This window comes from Zeus faber, assembly GCF_960531495.2.
Source record: "Zeus faber genome assembly, chromosome: 20".
Lineage (NCBI taxonomy): Eukaryota > Metazoa > Chordata > Actinopteri > Zeiformes > Zeidae > Zeus > Zeus faber.
The window spans coordinates 24226999-24251826 of NC_137207.1; the positions used below are offsets into that span (position 1 = coordinate 24226999).

The following is a 24828-nucleotide window of genomic DNA, read 5'->3' on the forward strand; positions in this document are numbered from 1 at the left end:
GAGGAGGCCCCCCAAACCCCCCGCAAACAAGTCCTCCTGGGAAAATCCAGCACGTTCCCGAGACATGGATCTTAACCAACGCTACCAAGCACTGTGTGTGTGTGTGTGTGCGTGTGTGTGCGTGTGTGTGCGTGTGTGTGCGTGCGTGTGCGTGCGTGTGCGTGCGTGTGCGTGCGTGTGCGTGCGCGTGCGTGTGCGTGTGCGTGCGTGTGCGTGCGTGTGCGTGTGCGTGTGTGTGTGTGAACTCAAAGCCGTCAGGTACCACTCTTCAACATGCATTATGGATGGTTTCATTTCGATGGCGTCCTCTCCTCCAGCGGCGCCAAGATTGAGGAGATTGATTGAAGCAGGAAAATAATACAAATTCTGCTTTCATCAACTCCCTTTCGACTCCCTCTTTGAGCAGAACTTTGACAAACGACTTCGTTGCCGCCATCCGGTCGCTCCGCCTTTGTGTCTGTGTGTGATTCCTAATGACTTAATGCTTTAATTACGCTGAGACGTCATCGCAGCCCGTGGAACAATGGTCGCCGCCCCCCGCGGTCTCGCACCAGAGACTAACGAGGCCGTAATCTGTTATTAATCATCTCTTCTTCGCTTTCGTTCCTTATCCCCGACCCCTGGGGGCCTCCAGAGCCTGTTAAGAGCTCCGTTCGCCGCACCCGTGGCCCTCGGACGGTTTTTTCCCCGTGCTTTGTGTCATTTTCTTTCTGGCGAGTCCAGCGCTGGGGCCTTCGCCGCCCCGAAAGAGTCGGATCCGTGTGTCCTCGGACCCCCTCCTGGAGCGTCTTCTGCTTCTTCTGCTTCTTGAGGTCTGCAGGTAGAGCGGCCCCTCTGAAATTGTCACACGCAGCCTCACAAGTACGATTGGGGATGGACTGGGACTAAAGAATGGCGCTGGACTTTTTTACCCACACCGGTGCACCACCACGGGCCCCCTGCTACTCCACCAGCCCCGCCCCGTTGGCGCACATACAAACACAGCAGCCCTTGATTGCGCCACGTATGAGCATAATGGATGGATACTCAAGGCTACTGCAACACTAAAACAGAGCTATTTAAGGGCAAGTGAAAGGTTTGTTGCCAGCAGGCCACCACTGTGAGGATACCGTGATAGGTTCAGGCAGCCAGTGTTTCATGAACGTCTATATAGGAACAGCCTGTATCATCTATTCCAACACAGGAAACAAGTCAGATAATGCCATTACCAAATTGCTCCCTCTGACCTCGAAACTTGAAGGACTTACTCTTCAGGGCAGGTCTATAAACAATAAATTATTACGAACATCAGGTACAGACTGTACACATTTGACCATCCAAAATGCAGTTAAGTAAACAAACAAACTCTAAATAATATCTAAAATTGAACCAAAATGAAGTAGTGTACATTATATTTGCCTACTGCAAAGGCACAGACCTTTACTTATGGCCTGGTTATTGCTGGTCTATAAACAATGAAACAATATTAAAATAAACAAACACCAGCTGGTCCATAAATCATAAATAACATATAAAATTGATATTTCCGACGTTTGAAGGCTGCAGCACAGTAGCATTTCTGACAGCCCTTGAATGCAGCGGTGCTGCCTTTGAGAAAAAAAAAAAAAATCCCTCGCAACTCGGAAAAAGAAATGCTGTTGCGCGCTGCCGGTGATGCTGCTGCTGGTGCTGGTGCTGCTGGTGCTGCTGGTGCTGCTGCTGGTGCTGCTTGTGCTGGTGCTTCTGGTGCTGGTGCTGCTGGTGCTGCTTGTGCTGGTGCTTCTGGTGCTGGTGCTGCTGGTGCTGGTTCTGCTTGGGCTGGTGCTGCTGGTGCTGGTTCTGCTTGGGCTGGTGCTTCTGGTGCTGGTGCTGGTGCTGGTGCTTCTGGTGCTGGTGCTGGTGCTTCTGGTGCTGGTGGTGCTGGTGCTGGTGCTTCTGGTGCTGGTGCTGGTGCTGGTGCTTCTGGTGCTGGTGGTGCTGGTGCTGGTGCTTCTGGTGCTGGTGCTGGTGCTTCTGGTGCTGGTGCTTCTGGTGCTGGTGCTTCTGGTGCTGGTGCTTCTGGTGCTGGTGCTGGTGCTGCTGATGCTAGAGCTGCTGGTGCTGGTGATGGTGCTGCTGCTGCTGCTCGCAAACACATCATTTGTCTTTATGCAAGCTGTGGCATCTGCTTGAAGTGACTGCTTGAATTTTTTTTATCATCTCTAGCCTTTTCAGCTCCGCCTTTCCTCTTTTTACTTAGATTTTTGTCCATTTTGACCGACTTGATCATGACTCCACCTGTTCAGGCTGTCCCCTTAACTGCTGGGGGTGTGCGCCCTCAGCCCCTCTGATTATGAGGGCCGGTGCATAATCAAAGTGGACCGGCGACGCAGATCTCTCTGATGCCCGCTCATGTTTTTGTATAATGGGCTGTTCAGGTGGCCCCCAGAGCGACCGGCCCACCGGGATGTGTCCCGGTGCTCCTGCCGGCCAGTCCGACCATGAGTATGATGCAAGGAAATGACATGAAAAAGGATCAACTCCAAGGGCTGGGAAAAATAATAAGGTCTTAGTATAAAAGAAAAAAAATTGAAATCTGAATATATATATAAACAATAAGAAAACAAATATATGAGTGAGTACGTAAGCCAAATGTAACACAAGGCAAGTTTATTTGTTCAGTACATTTCATGCACAAGGGCTTTGCATTAGGCATTAAAGACATGACATTAAAGTCAACAAGGCTCAAAGAACTGGAATAAAAAGGTAAAAACAAATATGAAGCAGAGTAAAAGAGCACCCATTTCACATGATCAGCCCTCGCGTGGTTCAAAGCTGTGGGCCGTGTTGACCGCTCCTGATGTTAATTTAGTATAGTCATTCAGTTATGAGAGGATTCATCGTTTTAAAAGTTGACGTTCGAGTGGTGAGTGGCTGCTCGGGGCTGGCTTTCAAAGCGTCCGTACGTCCTTCTTCTGACAGATAAACCGTGACGCGCCGCCCGTTTGGTGTTTTTTTATCAGCCCTTCTCCCGCAGGCGCAATGGCCGTCGCCCCTCCTGTCGCCCGTCAAGGTGTACGCTCTTTTTACTACTTTGTCCACTTTCATTTCTTTCCCTCTTAAACGGCTCCACTCCCCCTCATGACTGCGCCCCCCCCCAAAAAAAAGAGGAGAAGGAAGTTTCCAGATGGTTTAGCACTTGTCAGGGTGACCCCCGCCACCCCAGATGCTGTCCAGATGCAGGTCAATGGCGGGGTGCAGGACGCTGTCCAAGTGACTTATGGAGCGCAGTAAAAACCTTAAAATAAAAAATAAAAAAAAGCCACGACGAGGAGCCCGACGAACCCAAAACTCCACCTTGCAGAATGGAACGACTTAAAAGATCAAATTCCTTTTCAGTTTTTTTGTTTTTTTTGGGGGGGGGGTGGTGGTCGAGTTTTGCGTTTCTGGTGTCGGAAACCTCGCTGACGCAGGCGCGTCACCTCCAGAGCCGAAGTGCTAAAGTGTCGCCGCCGGAGGTTCTGGTTTGTCTCAGTGGAAAAAAAGCAAAACGTGGGACGGCGGCTCCGGGGTTTCCTGTTCCTGTTTGAATGATTGCGCCACGCCGCTCGGCGGACACGCACGCTGAGAGAAGCCATTTCATCCCCTCGCGCCCGGGCCGGGACGGACGGCGGCGGCGCGGGCGCTGTCCGTTGCCAAGTCTCGACGACTGACTCGGGCGATTGACTTTTAAAAGTCGGGAGTGAATTACCCCGAAGTAAGCGCTGCGGAAGGACCCCCGTGTCACCCTCATCACGGAGCGGGACACTTAAAGCCCAGTGTAATCACATCCACTCCGCGCCTCCATTCGTTACGGCGGCCGATTCGCCGAACGGCGAGCGCTCATCCGCGGCCACGTCGGGAGGGGGAGCGATGGAGCCGCGCCAGGGGAACAAGTGCCGCGGCGGAGGCGCCCGCTCCGTCTTTCTTATTTTTTAAACACTCGCTAGGCGTTTGCATTTTTCTTTCCTAATTAACCAGCGTGGTTTCAATGGTCCCCGGGTGCCTGGTGACTGGACTAATAAAAATAAAGGCTCTTTAATGGACCCAGGGCAGACTGTATTATGTTGCCCTTCAAACTGGCCCCCGGAAACACCCCCTCCTACACAGCCAGGGCCTTTAAACAACAACCATAAAAGCCAATGAACCGGAGGAATATATTTGCCATATGGCCTTTGATTGTTCAGGGGGAAAAATAGAAAGGGGAAAGTGAGAAAGCATAAAGGGGACGAGTGGTTTGTAAGTGTGTGTGTGTGTGTGTGTGTGTGTGTGTGTGTGTGTGTGTGTGTGTGTGTGTGTGTGTGTGTGTGCGTGTGTGCATGTGTGTTCGAGTGTGTGTGCGCGTGTGTGAGCGTGTGTGTGTGTGTGTGTGTTTGCACAGGGGAGGGGAAAGGGAAGGGGGGTCCCCACGAACTCCCCTGACACCGTGAGGGGCCGCGGCAACGTCTGTGAGTGGTGGCAGTGTGAACATTATCCAGACATGCATGGTTGTGTGTGTGCGTGTGTGTGTGCGTGCGTGCGTGTGTCTACGTGTGTGCGCACGCGCGTGTGCGTGATTTAAAGCGTTGACCTACAGCTGCAACAGTGTTTCTCATGATGAGGGGAGTGGTTTTATGTAGCGCCGAGGGCCCGGCCAGCGGGAGGCTAGACAAACTGACGGTCGTGTACAATATCATTCAAAACGTTCACACGTACAGTACAGTGTGAGTGTGTGTGTGTGTGTGTGTGTGTGTGTGTGTGTGGGTGCGTGTGTGTGGGTGCCTGCGTGCATATATGCTTCAAACCTGTGTTTCCCAACCACTTTCCTGCCCAGGACACCCTTTTCACAGTGAAAAAAAACTCCATGGCACCATGGTCAGTGTCGCAACCGATCTGCCGGTGGCGGACACATCTTTTCTAATGACCGGCAGTCTGCCGTCACTCCGGCAAAAGAGTCGGTCAGCGAGTCAAGCCAAAATGGGTGAGAGCGTTTGGCAGAAGTCATGCGGGGGCGAAGATTTAGCCTCCTCGAGTCATTTGAGTCCGAGATTTAGAGGATCGTCTTCTTCTTGTGTGTCGCGGGGGAAAAAAGCTTTGGGGAACACTGGTGTAACCTACACTGACTGTTTTGTGTTTTCTATAATGTACACGGAGCTCTGCGTGTTGTCCGTGTGTCCAGCTCCTCTTATTATTCTTCTGTTTTTGCATCTTTGCCTGTCGTAAATTATAGGTTTTCAACCCCGGGGAACAATAGTGTTATATCCACATTCCCAGAGACACGTTCTAAGTGATATGTTTGCATATTTGACAAGCAGGTGTTATATTTGATGATTGTCCGCAGAGCCGCACACACGGGTCGGCCTCGAAATAATTGTGTAGCAGTTGTTGATGATTAAAGAATGAATAAAGAGACATTGCAGGTTGAGAAGTACCACTCCACTTGCAGACTAACTCTGTTCTAGATGCAATGACACAAATACTCTGTGTCTATGTCCAGCAGCTGACAGCACAGGTAAAAAAAATAATAATAATAAAATAAAGTAATAATAATAATAATAATAATAATAATAATAATAATAATAATAATAATAATAATAATAATAATAATAATTGTGCTGTCTTAAATCGACATAATCCCAACTAACCTTCTTTAAAAGGGTTTTTCTTGACGTCCCTATAAACCATACGATACGTAAAGGACAAAATACCTGAAAACAAACCAGCATTACAGTAGGACACTCGCACACACTCACAGATTGTCAGATTGTCTCATAATAACGGGTCCTCATAAGGTCCTCAGGTTTTTAAACATTTTTAAATTTCCTATGTACAACTTCTGATTAACTCTCGATAATCACTGTGCTGTTGTCTTCATATTCTACTGTGCATCATCCTAATAAATCTTGTTTTAAAAGGTTTTTATGTCCCCAGAAACCACTTATACATGAAAGCATGAGTGTGTGTGCGTGTGTATGTGTGTGCGTGCATGCGTGTGTGTGTGTGTGGTTTAAAAGGGCAAAATACCTGAATACCGACGAGCATTAACAGGACACTTAGGATTGTCAGGTTTTAAGGATTTAAGGTCCCCGTAATAACGGGGTCCTCATGAGGTGCTTGTATTTTTAAGCATTTTTAAATATATTTTTGAAAATTTGATATTCACCTTCTGATTCACTCGCTTTTTCCAGATGTCCCCATAAATCACTTATACCGGAAGGTGTGTGTGTGTGTGTGTGTGCGCGCGCGTGCGTGCGTGTGTGCGTGTGTGTGTGTGTGTGTGTGTGCGTGTGTGCGTTTGTGTTTGTGTGTGTGCGTGCGTGTGTGTGAGACAGCCACAGACGGCCGTCCTCTCCTCCAGCTCCGCCAAAATGGAATTCACTCAGATCGCTCCGAACAAAAGCGCTTCCTGGAGCGGCGGTGGGCGACGCCGCAGATGAGGATCCATGTGATTCATTCACCCACTCAACCCCGAATTTGAAGATCAACCGAGCAGAGCTTAAAAAAATAAATTAAAAAAACAAAACATGAAAAAAAAGAGGCTGATAAGACCAGACGAAGGGCTGAGGAGGTGATTGCTGAATGGGTGTGTGATTAGTAAACCTCATTAGCGAGCGGCGAGTCTTTCCAGGTTCCAATGGAGTTCATCCGTCCATGCCTTTCAGTGCCGAGACAGAGTGATTAGCGGGAACAAAGAGGAAGCGCAGGGATCTCTCTGTCTCTGTCTCTCTCTCTCTCTCTGTCTCTCTCTCTGTCGCTGTCCCTCTCTCTCTCTCTCTCTCTCTCTCTCTCTATGGAGCCCTTGCCCTTCAGGAGCCGATAGGGTGAAGCCTGATGGCACCGGTGCTGGCGGCTGATACGTCCGGAGCCGCTGTCGGGGGCCCCCGAAGATCAGCCGACCGTCTGGGGTGGAGGGACCCGGAAGACAAAGGTGAAAGGGAAGGACACACACACACACACACACACACTTATACACACCTACACAGAAAATACTGTACATGTTGTGTGCAATGACAACAACAGTAACAACACACACATACGAGGAGTACCAGGTACCCACATTTTCACACACATGCTCACACATGCTGACACACACACACACACACACACACACACACACACACACATTCTGTTTCAACTTGTTACCGTATCTTTTTTTGTTGTTGTTTCCAATCAAAGATGTTCCGTTTTGAAACTGTATTATTCTCTCACATTGTTCATCAGGTATTTCTCACATGAATCCAAGAGCAACGACATTAATTCACTTTGGCAACTAAAAATATATGTTTTTCCACATTTTATTATGAGCTGTTTACTAGATAAACGGTATGTATTTGGCTTGATTCACGAGCTGAATAACATATGCATTACATGCCAGGCTGTATTAAAAAACAAATTGTTAAAAATTGTGATCGGTTGAGACAGCAGTGGGATGGACAAAAGGGAACGCTGCTTATTTTGCTTAAACTTCAAGAAATTCAAGAAGACTTGTCGATTGTGTGGGCGACATTTGGCCCCCGGACCGCCAGTTGGCTACCCTCTCATAATCAGTGGGATCTCATTACAAAAACACACACGTTTTGCAGCTATTGTGCTGTTTCTTGCAGTGGATTCTACAGCCTCGACGCTGGATATCTGCACCGTGGGTCTGAAGACATCGACTGTTCCGCCGGAAACTCCAGAGTCGGATGTTTTGGCTCTTCAGAGGAATTTCATATTTTTCTTCTTCTTCATCAACCCAGAACCGTGCTTACTGCATGGGCCTGATTTAGCTCATTGCTCACTACGTCTACATCTGTAACTGGTGTGTGTGTGTGCGCGTGCACGCGTGTGTGTGTGTGTGTGTGTGTGCACGTGCGTGTGTGTGTGTGTGTGTGTGTTTCCCGAACAGCGGAATCAGACGGACAATAAAAAAAAAAAAGTCTCCATCGGATCTTCATAACCGCCGTCGGAGGAGGTCTCTCGGAGCCGCCCGTTTAAAATGCAGAGCCCGGTGACTTGGCCGCCGAGCCATTTTCCATTACCGTAGTCGCCCTTGTTATTGCCGGGGGGGGAATTTATGACGCTTCATGGACCGCCATTCGGCGGGTTTTTACTGCCGCTAGTCCGTCCAAGATCAAACTTTACCGAGACCCCAGGGAGCAGCTGTCCGTCCGTCTGTCCCTTCCTATCACCGTCTGCCTGAACATGGCCGCCTCCTTTTCTTTCAAAGTGGAGTCCTACCCTCCTGCCAAGCCTGAGTCATGGCTGAAACTTTTCCTTCTTCCCTTCCTCCACCTCCTAAGATAGCAATGATGTGTGTTTATGTGTGTGTGTGTGTGTGTGTGTGTGTGCGTGTGTGTGTGTGTGTGTGTGTGTGTGTGTGTGTGTGTAGGGCAAGTAGCCAGTGTTATTTGCTGCTTATAGACCTGAGAGATTCCTCCCCGGCCTCCCTGGAACCAGGTTGCGGTCGCAGGGGGACCGTCCCGTCTGACTCGCCCTCGTTTACACCGACACACCGGGCCTTCTGCAGATGTTCCGCCATCGAGGGCGGGATTTTCAGCTCCAGAGCGACTGATCTTTTTAACGACCCAAATGGGAAGTATGCGTGTGTGTGTATGTGTGTGTGTGTGTGTGTGTGTGTGTGTGTGTGTGTGTGTGGCTCGGTCCGATATGAGCGCTACGTGGGCCGGCTGGGGTTTCAGGAGCTGCACAGCGAGCCTCCCTTATTGGACATCATACCTCGGCCGATGTCCTCGGCCGCTACAAAGGTGCATTCCGCCATGTTGGAGTCACTGAGCGAGCCTAGTCATGAGCTCAGGGGCCTATTTCCGCTCGGTCGCCCGCCCTAAATCAACCACAAAAGGTGTCTGCCCGTCTGAATGAGCCGTGTCGGGCTCGCTCCGTCACTCCTCTCCGCTCTTCGTCGCCAATAAAATGATTAGGGCCTCGTGCGAGGGCATGTTGCCGTAAGTGATCTTGATGTATGGCAGAGGCTGGAGTTGATTTAGTCCGAGACTCCATCGGCCGCCGGTCTTTCCTTTATGGCCTCCTCATGATGGACACCCACCAGGTCAGGGGTCGGCCGTGTGTGGTGATGACCTTGGCTTCGGTCTTGACCTTGGGAACGTGTCGAGGCAGCGAGGCCTCAGAGGCCCCCCCCGGGGGGTGGGGGGTGGGGGGTGGCGGATTCAATAAGGCCCTTCTTTGCCACTTGACAAATGAACGCCTGTGTCATTGGTGAGAAAAAAAAAAAAAAGGAAAGGAAAACAAAACAAAAAAAAACACACACACACACACCCTTTCCAAACTGCGGGGCTTTAGGGATCGCCGGGGGGCCCGGGACCCGTCTCGGGGATACGACCGAGAACCGCAGCGGGCGCAGGATCGTGTTCCTAAATAACGCCCCGGGACGGGATTTATGGAGTCGCACCTCGGAGCCGGGGTTGGGTGGGGGTCACCTCTGATGGAGAATAGGCCCATCACTGTGTTGTTGAACGTGGGAGCGACAGGGTCCGTCCAGGCGGCGCCCGCCCGCCCAGGGAAGGGCGTCGCCGGGCAGATCTCGGCGGCCGCCCGTGCTCCGGCTCGCCTCTTCTCCCTCGACCTCCTTCTTGTATAATCGCCGGAGAAAATGATTAAAGCTACAAATGACTCGGGCCGCGGAGGTTCCGCCGGTGATGGCAAGCAGATGGCGGCAGGTCTGGGGGAGACCCCTTCCTCCCCCGTCACCCCCGTCCCCCCGCCCCCTCGCATAAAGAACCATTTGCATTTCATGAGCCTTAATTGTGTCTGTTGCCCTCCTCCCCACCGGCCCGGCGATGTTGCGCCTGTCACCGAGCGACCGCGCTCCCGGAGAAGGGCCGTGATAGATTAAGGAGGACCTTCTGTTTGCGTCGCGCCCCTCATTATGTCGCCAGAAATTAGAAAATATTATCTCCCCGCGGACGCTCCGAAAAGGGGGAGGCGTCAGGTGATAATGGCGTCGGGGGGGGGGGGGGGCCCGACGTAGCGGGCGGGCGTTTGGGGTGACGTTAATGAATGGGAAAGTGATTATTTCGCCGCCTCGTCCTTGACCCTGTGAAAGGAGCGGCGGCGGCGCTCCCACGCAGCCCCCCCCGCGGGGGGGGGGGGGGGGGGCGCGCGGGGTCCATCCGCGACAAGACGTCGGACGCCGGCGTCGCGTCCGTCGCGTCCGTCGCGGCGCTCACGTCGCGCTCACACCTTCGGCGTCCGCGGGTCACGGGGCCGTACGTCCGTCTTCTCGCGGAAATGAAAGCGGGTGGCGGTTGACGGGTGTTCCGGGGCGACGATCGGACGCGGATCCGTCATCGTCACCGTAGGAAATGTGGCGTGGAGCGGGGAACACCTTCCCAGACAAAACAAAGCGTCGGATGTAAATGACGCGATCAATCTGTCTGACGTGCGTCTGCGCCGCCTTCCCAGTAATAATTTGTTTGTGTGTTGATGTGTATTAATCAAGTTAATTTCGGCAGCGGTCCTTCAAATCAAAGCGCTCCGTTCATTCCGGGGGCGGAGGTTGGTCAGGAATGGATTGGAGCCGCTGCACGGGTCGGGGTTGAGAAGGTAAAGGTTTTGCCTCTCGGATTACATTTTATGGCCGTCCACTCGCCTATAAGTCACAATAGCAATAACTAAATCCAGGTATATTTAACTGCCTGTATCACATACAGCGTGATTGTACATGTTTTCCTTTTCACTAGGACGTAGTTTAACAAATTGCGGATTAGTTTCTTCTGTTCTTCCGTAAATAATTCAAAATTTTGTGTGTTTTTTCGTTTAGATTTGCTTAAAATCCAGCCAAGTTTGATTCAGCAGAATCGGGATCGGAATGGGTTAACTCCACCAGGTGCATTTACACGCACTAGAATTTGTCGTGGTGAGTAAAACGATTAAGCTTTAAAAAAAATAATAATAATAATAAATAAATGAAAAAGCTTAACAGAAAATAAAATAATAATGTAGAATAAAGTAGAATATAATAAAAAAAATTAAGTTGAAAGAGTAAAAATAAACAGAAATTGCCAAATATACACAAATAGCCAAAGGAATACATAAGGCGTGTTGTTAGTTACGGTGTGAATTTATCTGTAATTTAAGTTTCCGAGGAAAAACATACCAGATCCCTTCTCCTTCGTGTGCCTCCGTGACGATCCATGCATTTTAAATCCCCCTTTTTCCCCCCCTACAACTGGGGCCTCCTCAGAGCTCCGGGTCGGGGAGGAGGAGCGGTCATCCATGAGGCGGACTGAGGAGCAGCGGGACAGCGGACAAATGGAAGAAATCATCCCACGCACGCAGAACAGCCCTCCCTCCCAAACAAGACGAGCACCGCGGGTTTAATGACCATAAAGACAGGGCTTGACCTTCAGCGCACTTAATTAAAATGAAATTTAAAAAAAATAAAATAAAAAATAAAAAAGGGACGCTCGGGTGAGCTTCCTCCTCGGGCGTCGGGCGGCGGATCGAGGTGTGACGCCCGCGCCGCACCACGCGGGGGCGGTGCTGAGCAGCCCGGCGTCGGACATCGTGGTCGTGTCGGTGCCGATCGCATCCTGCGGGGGGCGCTGTTAGCGCGTTAATCACCACAGAGAGAGAGAGAGAGAGAGAGAGAGAGGGAGAGAGAGAGGAGAGAGGGAGAGAGGGGGAGAGAGAGAGAGAGAGGGAGGGAGGGAGAGAGAGAGAGAGAGAGGGAGGGAGAGAGAGAGAGAGAGAGGGAGGGAGGGAGAGAGAGAGAGAGAGAGGGAGGGAGAGAGAGAGAGAGAGAGAGAGAGAGAGAGAGGGAGAGGGAGAGAGAGGGAGAGAGAGGAGAGAGGGAGAGAGGGGGAGAGAGAGAGAGAGAGGGAGGGAGGAGAGAGAGAGAGAGAGGAGAGGGAGGGAGAGAGAGAGAGGAGGGAGAGAGGGAGAGGGAGGGAGAGGGAGAGGGAGAGAGGGAGAGGGAGAGAGAGAGGGAGGGAGGGACTCAGCCTGTGCTCATCTCGGTGTATGTTCTCAGAAAATGTTCTAATCTAACTTTATATATATATATTTTTTTTCACAGTAATTAGTTATATATGTATATGTAAATGTTTATGTAATAATTCATTTTCTGCTTTAATTTTATGATGTATTTTTATGTTTTTGTGGTTTTCCCCATCCCAATAAAGCCTTTCTATATATATTCTATACCCTATACCCTATATACTGTATACTGTGTACTGTATACTGTGTACTATATACTGTATACTGTGTACTGTGTACTGTGTACTGTATACTGTATACTGTATACTGTGTACTGTGTACTGTGTACTATATACTGTATACTGTGTACTGTATACTGTGTACTATATACTGTATACTGTGTACTGTGTACTGTATACTGTATACTGTATACTGTATATAATAATTGTAAGGTAATTCTGGAGTCCACCACCAGATGCCGCTGACGGATAAATTGAGCGCCGGACCGCGTGTGAGTGCGCATGTGCGCAGGGTTGCCCGCTCGTTTTGGCGCCGCTCCAGGTAAGTAGCGAGCGCGACCTGCGCAACTCGTGACGTTAGAACGAGTTGTGAATGCAGATTGACGTCATCACAAGTTCACTTTACGGTTTGATCGCCATGTTTTGCCTCCAACCGGGGCTGGGTCGGAGCCCGCGCTTGGCCGCCGTGCGGACTGGGGCGGCCGCCGACGACGATGTCGCTCAGTTGCTGGTGTCACTGACGCTGCCTTTAATGTGGTGTTTACGTGCAGTGCTGAGGCGTGATGTGAGCCGCGGGACAGTTACATTCGCTGCCTCTTCCATCTGTTGTGTTATACTTGACTCTATACTTTATGAGGCTCATGTTTTCATACTGTACAGAAACGAATTGAGGTGTTTGTTCCACGCTGCCCTAAGGTGAGGCCCTAAGGCTGTTTACCGGATGCCATTAGGGAATGTGAAGTTGGACGGTTGCTATGGGCTCCTCTCGCCATCTTTGGAGGACGCTCCCATTCAATTGCATAGAGCAATAGATCGAATGTACTGTATGAAATGTACAGAAGCGCAGAAAAAGAAGGGCCGAGGTTCCCCCGCAAGATTTTCTGTGGCAGTTTTTTCCAACCGCACGAGACCTCCAAGCCGCCCTTTGGCTCAAAAATGGCGACCGACGTTCACAGTCATCGCGAGCGATCCCCCAGATATGGCGGCTTGCTCCAGCAATGTGTCGTCAGCTGCACATTCCCTATTAAATGCCTCCCTGTTCCAGCACAAATCCCGAACCAGTGCTCCATCCACTCCCCCCAAAAACAACAGGACGCGGAGCACCAGACCCAGGAGACACTGGACATATTTTTCCGTTTTAATCTTGATGTCACACAACCTTGATGTGTATATACGTATACTGTATATACAATATATTAAGTGCAATATGTAAATCTTCACACTTTGTTTTGTACCCGGTTAATCTTGTGTTTCCCATGCCAATAAACCCCTTTGAATTTCAGCTGAGGGAGAAAGACACATACAAGCACAGGGAGGGAGGTCTGTGTCCCTGTTTTACCCGCAGCTATCTCAGATATGTTGGGAGGGGAGGTGGTGGGTGACTGTGACCGCTGCGGCTCGCAGGAAGAATCCCCCACCCCACCCTCACTCCCCACTCCATCATGGGAGTTCAGTTTCACAGCGGGAGATTCAGACCCATCTCAACCACTGTATAGCAGAGCGCTGCACGGTTCTAAACTGAGGGCTTCGTTCTGGTAAAAACAAAGTATTCAGTATTCATATTGTATTCAGACAAAGTATGCATTGAGTTGGTTTGTAGTAACTTAGAACCCTGAGTGTGGCGTCCTAGTAAGTAGTTCCAACAAAGACACAATCCCACAAGTCGCAGTAGTGGTGGTAAGAAACATTCTTTATTGGTTTAAATCAAAGTAGTTTTTGGTAATATCACGAACACTTGATGGTTTAGGGCTAAAACAGTGTAGGTAGCGAGAGGCAGTTTTAGAGCTTGGTGGTGTTACAGAAACCAGGGCAGTTGTCATTAGAGACATAGAAACATCACTTCTAACTGAACCCCTTGACACGGTGGCAGTAAAAAGTCCCAAATAGTACTCATTATTATTATTATTATTATTACTATTATGATTTAAGATATCTGGTTGTGGGAAGCTTATTGAGTTATTTGTGGACATGATGGTTGTCAATCAAATGCTCTGTAATGGATCTCTGCATGCACACACTACATAAGTCGTTTTGCATTGATTACATTTTTTTTTTATTAATGGCACGTATGCATCTCTTCCATCCAATATAGCTTATAATCGTGTGTTTAAGGGTTTACAGGCAGATATGTATATGGAACAGCGCAGCAGCTTGGAAAAAAACTTTGAAATATCTGCATAGTAGGATTCTCTAGCTACTCATGCTGTCTTTGTGAATATAAAATATTGATATCATGTGGAAATGATAGAATGGTAAAGAGTTTTCTTTTTTCCGTTTCTATTTTATTGAATTAAGCTAGATTGTCGCTCACATTTTGTTATGCAAAAGTTATAAACAACGTATTTATACAGTAGAGGCGTCCTCAGCGGGGCAGCGGCCGCAGCAAGGCAAACTTCAAGTATGTGAAACAAAGTATTTAATATCACCACTGCAAACATCCGCTGTCCTTACTCATAACGTACACCTAATACTAAGCTTGTGTTATGCTACTACCTACCTATCTTCTGGTCTTTTTTTTTTGTTACAGATATGGCTTCATCTCGACGACATTGTTCCTAAGGTTAATAGAGAAATCATCCCTAATCCCTAAAAAGCTATAAAAGCAACATTTGCGTCTTTACAGTGTTTTGGCATCTAGAGAGTTAACTGGTCATAGATAGACAAAGGAAAACAAAGGAAAAAAGGTTAAAAACATTGACATGGAAAAGAGGTGAGGTGGTGAAAAGCTAAAAAAAAAAAGTTCATGAAATGTAAGTGTACCATTTGCTTTTTTTAAACCAACCGAAGATGATCTCACAATACTGACATTTTACGTGGTAATATGATCTGTCGATGTGCCGCACCCAGACCCAGTTATTTTTTGTGTTACAGTAGGTGATCGGATCAAGTTCGGACACAGTGGAGTATTCTGCTCGTTACGTTTTGAGTTAATACCCCAATCTCCCCTCCATGGCGAGCTGTTTGACGTGAAACAGCGCCAAGGTAACTGTAAATCATCGCTGTAAGTTATAGGAATGGTAAATATATAGCACCGTCTTTGTTTGAAAACAAGAAATAGAAAAAATAATGTAAAATAAAAACAGTGAAACTTGCAAATTCCACAAATAGAAAAAGGACCAAAAACCTACGATGTTCGACGTCTACCCTAGGGATCCATCTAGTTTTTTTTTCGGATGTCAACACTCTTTCCTTGAAGTAAGTTTGTCAAAAAAAAAATAAAAAATCATTCTACACTTTCTATGTTCTTATACATGCTTTAGGTTAAAATACTTCAAGAAACTTGGCTTTTACTAATTCTTAATAAGAGAGGGAAATACGAGAACTAAAACACAACAAAAAAAAGGCATCTAATTATTTCATCATTACGAACAAACAAACATTGAGGCACTTAATCAGCAAAAACAAAGCTCTTGGCGAGTATCTTTGTTGACAGAGCAACACAAAAAAAACTATGTACATATATGTAAAAAGTGTTATAAATAGGTTTTAAACCATAGATACTATATACATCCTCAAATTGAGACAGTAATGGTTGTTGGTTGCCTTGTATTTCTGTTACCCTCCCCCTTGTTATCTTTATCTGGATGTAGGAGCCTGGAGGCTTCAAGGGCTGTTTTGGTAAACACGCTTCAAAACTTCTACTTTAGTGGGGGTGGGGGTGGGTTGGTGGATTCGTGTAGGATGACTGAGAGCACAGGAAATAGGAGATGGCCGATCGCCGTCTCATTCTCGCTTTCTCAAGATGACATAGATGAGTCCGCTGATCAGCGCCAGCGGGAAGGCCACCCACGCCAGGATGTAGGAGTAGCCGAAGGCGTCCTTCGCCGGCACCCACTCCGGGCTCATCACCGTGTAGATGATTGCACCGCTCATCACGAACAGACCTGGGAGAGAGACAAAGACAGGGTGGAGAAGAGGAAACAAGGTTAGGAGAGTTACGACCACCAGAGGGCGTTAGGTCAATACATTGGGGTGCTGAGCCAAGTAAATTGGCGAATTTCTTGACTTCTGAGTTATTGGGAGGATCTCGTCTTGGTCAATGAAAGCATTGGCCAGAGGAGGCAAGTTGTGCGCTCCAGGATTGCTGGGACATCATATGACCATATATGGACATGGACTGGGGATTTCTTTATTGTTTTACTCCTTTTTGGTCGCAACCATTTCTGGTAGCCATCATTAGTAAAGGTTGCTACCCATACTGTCTCGCTCCATGGTTGGAACAAGTCGAGAGGCAGCTAGAAGTGATGCTGCGTTCCATTGGATCACTGAGACCGGGGCTGAGCAGATTTGTGACTGGGCTATAGCGCCCCCTAGAGCCCTCTTGTAGGGCCGCCCATGCACCTTGTCACTCAATCACTCTCCATTCCCTGTCTTGGATCATGCGCCTGAAGGTGAAAGGGGCATGAGTGTCAGTGTTTTGCAGACTCCCTCGCCCCACAACATTACATCACACCGCATAACCCTAAATAAGCTTGGAATGGTTTCCCCTCCTTCCCATCTCCCGCGTTGGCACGGCGCCAACCCCTGCGTCCAACCGCCCTGCCTGTGTGACATGTGTCATGCTCCTGTTTGTTATTTAAAACCCCCTGGCTCGTCGGCCGCTCTCTTTTTGACATTTCAACACGTGTCGCTGGCATGGCGCCCGGCCCCACTCCCATCAGGGTGAGTGGGCACCTGTATGGCGGCCATTGTGCAGCTCGCCGCCTTCGGGTTTCCACTGGGAGAAGGCGTGTGGTGCTGACCTGAAGCAGGGTTGATGGTTAGGGCTGCCAAGCGAGGGAACAATAGGCCGGCGTTGGAGCCAAAGGGCACAAAGTACAATAGACAAGTGGAACATTAATCCATAACAGACTGGCACAAAGTCTCTCCGAGTAATGCGCCTAGTCAAGGCTGTGTCTGAGTGTTTTATTAGCGCTGTAAATGAGGAGTTGGGAAGTCCAAGTCTGGAAAATCCAGCCACCGCCTGCACATTTTGGTGTCTCACCGAGCCAAAATATGGGCATGTTGTGTCTGCTTGATCACAGTTACATCAACGCTGTAGAAAAGGTCCAGAATTCCAGGTTGCTCTGCACATGCACTGATTTCACTCAAAAGTTGGACCTCAGGTAGAATTTCTACTCTCTGAACCCGGACTTTCAACCTCTGCACCAGAGGAGTGCCAAAGAACGGAGAAGATGGACAACTGACTTACTGGCAAGGATCTGGAAGGTTCCGGTGAGGAAGAAGCGTCCACCCTTTTGCAAAGTGAAGAGCTGGCAGAAGAAGAGGAAGAGAGACAGGCAGCTGAAGATGATGGACAGGATCATGAGGGCCTGGACCGACTGGATCCACTCTGCGGAAGGAGAAGGGAAAGACGTAGAGGGGGAAAAATGAATTATAGTTACTATACAGTCCAATACAGAAATAATAACCGCAGTGTCATTCGCATGACTTCAGAAGAATCTAGGTGACGGCAAAAGGTCTGTGAGCTCACGCTGGCGAACACAAATACCTCAAAGTGAGGCAGCTTGAGGGCAGTAAAAATTGTTCCATAATAATAAAGCTGCTTGGGTATCTTGTTCCTAAAACGCCTCTTATCACCCCTCTCTCATATCACATCCAAAGACTAAATGTACTATATCGATGTACTTAGCTATTAGCCTTCCAAGGCCAGGCGGATGTAGGCTATTGACTCATATACAGTAAGTCCCAATCGTATCGACAGGGAAGTCCAAGCACAACCTATCTATGGTGTGTGTGTGCGTGTACGTTTGTAAGCATGTGTGTGCCTATGCTTGTACATCTTCCCGAAAGGTGGAACCGGGCCAGGAATTCCAGGATTTCCAAGCAGGGGCTATTTCTTGTCCGAGTGTTATACATGAAGCTTCCCTGGCCTCTCAAGTTTCCCACTCACGCCACTCCCCACCTTTCTCTCTCTCTCACTTAATATCCATCTCTTCATACTCTCTCCCCCTCATGTTTGGCTGGTGCCGACGTGTGACTGGTGTTGCTGTACAGAACATGAACCAGATTGAATCTCTGACCTTCCCCCTTCCCTAATAGACTCGACAACATCACAGTGTCGTCGCATTATGTCGATCAAATACACACGTTATGTGGTTTTAATGGGTTGCCACTGCAAACAACCTCATACTGCAATATTCATCAGTAGACATTCTCCCGTAGACTTATTGATAGCTAAGTGATGAGATTACTTTGTGTGGACCTTGACTGACTGCACCCTTACATAGCTTCTCTATCTGTGTGCAGCTCTTTAAGGAAACCTGTACTCTTGCTACAGATGCATGGCCAGGCGGGGCGATCTCTCTAATTCCGATTTTAGTGGAAAAAAAACAATAGGTTGATGAATGGCGCCGGGTCGACAGGATAGAGTCGAGTTACTAGGAATAACAATCCAGGGTTCATTTTTAGAGACAGAGAGATGAGGGAGGAAACACGACACCCCATGCCAACCTATTCACAAAAAAAAAAAAAAAAGAATCTCTGTCCAATCCAATGGATGCACTCAAGACAATACAAAATTGGAAAGGCAATTATGATTGAAGATTACCATGATTTAATTTTTGTAATTGCTTAATACAATAACGGTGACAGCCAATAGGTTCATAACGTTCCACCTTATTCTAAGAATAGTTTGTCTATAAATAAGATTGCTATATTATCCCTGCTTTCCAGATAAACACAACTCTTGTCTTCCTTCCTTCCCTGACAGACTGCTAATAAGGAAACAGTGGTGTGTGTGTGTGTGTGTGTGTGTGTGTGTGTGTGTGTGTGTGTGTGTGTGTGTGTGTGTGTGTGTGTGTGTGTGTGTGTGTGTGTGTGTGTGTGCGTGCGTGCGTGCGTGCGTGTGTGTGTGTGTGTGTGTGTGTGTGTGTGTGTGTGTTACAAGGTGTGGTCCATTCCTCAGAATGTCTGATAAACTCTTGTGCTCCCGCTAAGAAATGAATGGCGCGGTCCGTGGCTTTGGAGGCACAACACTGAAGCTCGGTGTGTTTTCGTGATTGTTTCAAACATTGTCTGGTGATTCCCAGTGCCCCTGCTCTACTGATATAACACATTATGTCGGTCACTAAAGTCACATTAACTGCAGCGTTTGCTCTGCATGTGTGGGTGGCACGGATGGATAGGCAACATTTCTTCTTCTTTGGACACTGATAATGGATTAATTGCTTACATCCCTAATTTCATAGTGAGAGGAATCCATTATGTTGTTAATTCCTAGGTTTATACCGTCCATGAACAATGTCGAACATGAGATTAACATGTGATAGTCAGCAGACATGTATCGCCTGTATCATCCTGGCTGTATTCAACTGTGATGACTAACTCTGTATTTAAAAAAAAAACAAAAAACAATTTCTACAGCAGAAGCAAAGTCATGGGAAAGGCAGAACCGTCCAGACCATCTTGGCTGCACATTGCTTTTTTCCCAATCCGCGGGACAAAAGGGGAGTGCCGCGCACTCTCCCCCTGGTTCTTGCTGTGATTGCTCAGCAAAGCGTCGAAAGGCTCTTTTGGATTTTGTTTTAGGCTTGGCTCGCACGTGAGCACCGGCCGCACTATCGTCCATCTCCCAAAGCCCATGCACAAATGCGGACACACGAGCCCACTTAAACAAACAGTGTGCGTCAGGGCTCCAATGAAAGCAGCTCAAGCAGAGCGGCCGTGCCACAAAACCAGCTGGCAGAACTCGCCAGCCCTGTTGCCCGGACAAAACACACACACTGGCTGAGCTCTGCTCATTCTAGACACATGACATCACCCGCTGCAGCCAGCCGCCGCACCACCATGACAGCACGTTTAGCAGCAAAACACTGCGCTACCGCTCATCCACTTGATGTAACCTTTACTACAACCTAGTGAAAACAGTTTAAGCAACACAAGCCCGCGTCAGAGAAAAGCGTAGACTATTCTAAATAAGGCTTCAAAACTACGGCTGCAGCTATCTCCGTTTTTTAATAATGGTTCACACACTTGAATCTGACAATTGGATGTGATCGACTCAGCACATTAAATTCTGCATAAAGTGCCTGAACCCTCCATGCTTTCAAACACACACACACACACACACACACACACACCCACACACACATGCATATTCATGCAAACACACACGCATGCATACACACTCAGACACAGGACACAAGCAAACACTTTGCGGCCCCTCCCTGGTCAACACCTTCTAAGCCCATTCCCTCTCGGTGGAGAGACTCCCAAACATGGGGCTTGGATATGGACATCATGCTATGACTATTTATACAGCCTCAGCCTATCATCTGGGACCCTGCAGCTGCAGTTGCACATTCTCTCCCCTAGATGGCATCAGAGCGCTGACACGCCCTCTTCAGCATATTGAAACAGGGAGATTCGCCCCAAGTTGAGCATCTAACATTTTAATGCAGATCCTTTCAGCCAAGTCAGTGCTGATGTGTTACACAGTTGGAATAGAAAAACAAGCAGCTGCATCCATCCTACCTCCGGCTGAGGCGGGGCTACAGTGGTATCCTGCATTGGCAGAAGTGCAGTTTCGCCAGAGGTCTGAGGTGCTGGTTTCACCTGTGGTCCATGCCTGATTCCAGGAACACAAACAAGTGGGTTTTTAACATTGGAGTATTTTACATCCACAGACAAAATATTTGCAAGCAGCCTGCAATGCAATCACAGTTGCAGGAAGTCTGCAATTATTGAAACAGCTACACACGTGTAATTAAGACCGTAATATGACCTTTTTAAATTCTACTCACGCTGACAATAGTCGAGACAAACAGGAGAACCAGACCAGCGACGTGCAGGAGGATGATTCCCAGTAGTAGAAGCAGCATCTTGGTGGAGGTCTGGACAAACGAAGCCACAGAAGAATATAGTCACTCTGACAGGAGGCCTGGCGTGTGTGTGTGTGTGTGTGTGTGTGTGTGTGTGTGTGTGTGTGTGTGTGTGTGTGTGTGTGTGTGTGTGTGTGTGTGTGTGTGTGCGCGCGCGTCTGGATGTCTCACATTAGTGTGGCACATGGGTGGGTCGCAGCATCACCAAAGTGAAACTTGAAACATCCCGTTGCCTACGCCTCTCTTGCCAAATGGCAATAAAAGAGACGCGAGTGTTTGCGCACAGTTTGTGGGGTACAACGGCACATTGCGTAATAAAAAGAAAAATAAGAATTAGTCAAGAAATAGGTAAATCCAAACACACGTTTTATCAGACCGTTTCCTTTTTTCTTTTAGTTTTGTTCAACAACGTGGAGGGAAAAAACGACATTCACAGCGAACCATTGAACTTTAAATGAACACAAGATCTTCCCATAAAATGATTAAAAAAAAAAAAAATAATAATAATAATACTAATAATACTAATAATAATAATAATAATAATAATAATACTAATAATAATAATAATAATGCCTGTCTCCGCTGGACTCTCATCTCAAATTTTATCCCCATAATTTCTCCATAATGAAAATGTTTTGTTTTTTTTATCTTACAGATTTCAATTAACATTGGCCAATTCAGTGAAGTTGAACTGTTACCTTCTGCTCTGTAGTCGTTCAACTCAGTATCTTTATTATTAGTAAATTTATAAAATAATGGTTTTATAATGATTTTCAATCATGATTTTATCGTTTTACTAATGCGTGCGCGCAGTGCAATCTAATAATAACAAGTCAACTTACTTTGAGCGGAGAGCTTGTATTTCCACACACGAAAAAAGAAAGGATTCCGGCTTGGGAAGGTTGATTTTGTTGTTTGTTCTTTTAGCCCCACAGTAGTCCCACTGAGCGCAGAGTTCCGCGGCAGATCGCAGCCCGGGCTCCGTGCGCTGTTATAAAGCGTCTCATTATGGAAAAACAACGCCCTGCGTGCGTCATGACGTCACGGAGCGCCCCTCGCCGTACAGCGCAGAGAGAGCGTGCGCTGTTTGGTAGCCATGGAGACGCTGCTCCGCACTCTAGGAATTTCGTCATCGCCTTGAAATGACATAATATGATGAACGCGGTGATGTGTACATGTGATCATAACGTTGGATAGCCGAGGAGCAAAAGCGAACACTCTGATTCGTTAATTAAATGACGTGTTTCCTCAGGTGTGGTTTCGAATCACAGTTGTTATGCTAAAGGAAAATGTTTTTTTATTAACTTCGTAGTAACACTGCTAAGGCAAAGTGCTTTCCCCAACGCAACGGAAATAGCCTCATATATTGAGATCTAATATATTGAAATTTGTTTCATTTGTTAATATATGTCACGTGATGACACAAACAGTTGGTATGATCTTATAAAGTAAAATCTAAGATTATAAAAAAATTAAATGATAATATAAATACAATTTATTACAGAACAAACCAATTTTTGAATTCCATAGATTGTAAAATGTATCGCCATATATTTTGCAAAGATATATTATTTAAAATATATTTGAGTGATAGAAATATAGGAAAGTCAAGCTATCGCATTTTGTAAACACATTCGTATGTATTGCTAAATATATGTGGAGCCATTCCATTTATATATATATATATATATATATATATTCAAGATAAGTAAATTATATGTTTGTTCCATGAGGATATGTTGGCTTATTTCCCTGAAAAGTCAAGGTGCACGTTGTCCGGGTGATGAGAAACACAAACGTTGTGATGCGATGTGGTGAGGGCTCATTTCCCTGCGCCCGTGGAGTAATGTCCATGTGACTCACATCGTGTTTGAAAGTGTGGATGGGAATGCCTAGCGCCTTTTGCTATGATTCATTCCCAAAAGGAGTGGGAGGGAGGGTGTTCATAGGGATCCCACTCCCCCTCTACAAACACAGAGCGTGCAGTGCTAGTGGCTCTTGAGATAGCGGCTCCATAAATATGGGTGGAGCAATCGTTGCTATTATTAGAACTAAAATAAAAGGGTGTTTTACCCGGATGGAGGGGACAAGTCAGAGATTCATTCTACGGAGCTGTTCCACTGGAGTCTCCTGGAGTCTGGAGTGGTGTTGGTTGTGGTCACTGGTGGCTTAACTGCAGGGATTGTCGGAACCTAAATTCAAGACGGGGTTCGCTTCACAAAGTGACACTTAGCGCGCTCTGAGTGGTGGGTCCATGAGGGGGGAGGCCGCTGGCTTCAGATAATCCCTGTCAGCTTCTACTTTGTCTTTCCTCCTCACTTTGCTTGCCCTTCATCGGCGTCTGGCAAACACTTTTCACACCCGCGCACGAAACAAAGGCCTTCTCACGGAATTCAGAGCGAGAGACATCGGCCGCCAATCTGCTGTTCTTGAGTGAGAGAACGCTTAGTTGACAGGAAAACATAACAGTTACAAGCCCCTCTTGGCCAATGCCTGATAAGGGATATCTCCACGACTCAACCCAGACATGTTTGGGTAATTCATTGTGTGTAGAATATCTATCAACTGCAACTGACCGACTCTTTGGCTCTTTGGCCCATTTGAGCTTTGAACCAGTCAACACCGAAAGATACATACAAGCATCTGTGTGGAGAACAACTGTCTCTTTAATCTAAAGAGTAGCTGTGACAATCCCCCCCCCCCCCCCCCCCGCCCCCCAAAAGAAGTCTCCCTCCTTTGACATCCCTTATATGTCAATGTTTGTAAAAGTCTGACAATCAGCGGGCTGAGCGGACACACCACAGGGGAGTGCTAAGTTTACTCCAATCTCAAAGACAATGGCTCGTGGCCAAACCTTCCCGGGAGAGATGCTCGATACACAGTGTTGCCAAGATACTTTACTCCATCATATTGCGACTGGAGCAGTATGTCATTTGGTTGATGTGATTTATCTCCCATGTCACATGTATTTGAAAATTGCATTCAAAGACCATAGAAGGGAGCGTCAAGCTATAATGGCAGAAAGGTATGGACGAGCTGAAGAGGAGAGAAGTCACTGGGTTGCAGTAACGCCGTCCACAAACCAATACCCAAGACTGTGTCCCCAGCACAACAGGGCTTTTTCTTTTACTAAAAACAGGCATCGAAATAGTGGAAAACAATACCGATTGAAAAGAAACATCAGACAGTGAAGGCTTCCCTGAGATTGTCCTTGGTGCAATTTGTTCTTGCCACTGTTGTGCTTTTGGGAAGAACAATGTGACCCACCAAAAAACCTTCCGTCTCAACCTTCTGTCCCCCAGATTGCATTAGACGCCATTAGACTTAATTCTGCCCAGACGATCGATTTTTTTTGTTGTTGGGAGAGTAATGGTTCTCGTACTTACAATGGATGTTCTTTCCAATTGACTTGGAGCCAAATGTTTCCAGCTTGGTCAAGGGGTGGAGGGTGTGGAGGTGGAGGTCCGGTTTACGTCACTTCACCGATTGACCGCGGTTGTTGGGGTCCAAAATGGGGTCGCTTACTCCTTGTGTCCTGTCGTCAGTGTGTGAAGTTCCATTCTCTGTTTGTCATCGGAATTTAGTTCAAGGCCCCCACCGCCACCTCCACCTCCTACTACTGGCTTCTAGGACCACGCCCCCTCCCCACCCCCTTCACTAACAGTCCAGATGGGCCTCCGTCTACCTACTATAGAAGCTGTTTGTAGACAGAGTGTGTTTCTTTCACACAGTATGCTGATACAGGCTGCATTTGCATCTGCACTTTCAGATGCTCTTGAATCTGCACTTTCAGATGCATGAGCAAACAGTCTCTCTCTCTCTCTCACACACACACACACACACACACACACACA

The 24828-nt window shown here is 47.6% G+C and overlaps 1 protein-coding gene across 1 annotated transcript; it reads right to left on the minus strand.

Moving 5' to 3' along the window:
* Nucleotides 1-13821: 13821 nt before the first annotated feature.
* pmp22b (peripheral myelin protein 22b) lies at nt 13822-21951 on the minus strand. The gene is made up of 5 exons (XM_080021390.1): nt 21817-21951; nt 20897-20986; nt 20628-20721; nt 17344-17484; nt 13822-16036 (listed from the first exon to the last, which is right to left on the minus strand). The coding sequence occupies exons 2-5, from the start codon at nt 20972-20974 to the stop codon at nt 15876-15878; spliced, it is 474 nt and encodes a 157-aa protein (XP_079877516.1). The 5' UTR covers nt 20975-20986; nt 21817-21951; the 3' UTR covers nt 13822-15875.
* Between the last annotated feature and the right edge of the window lie 2877 nt (nt 21952-24828).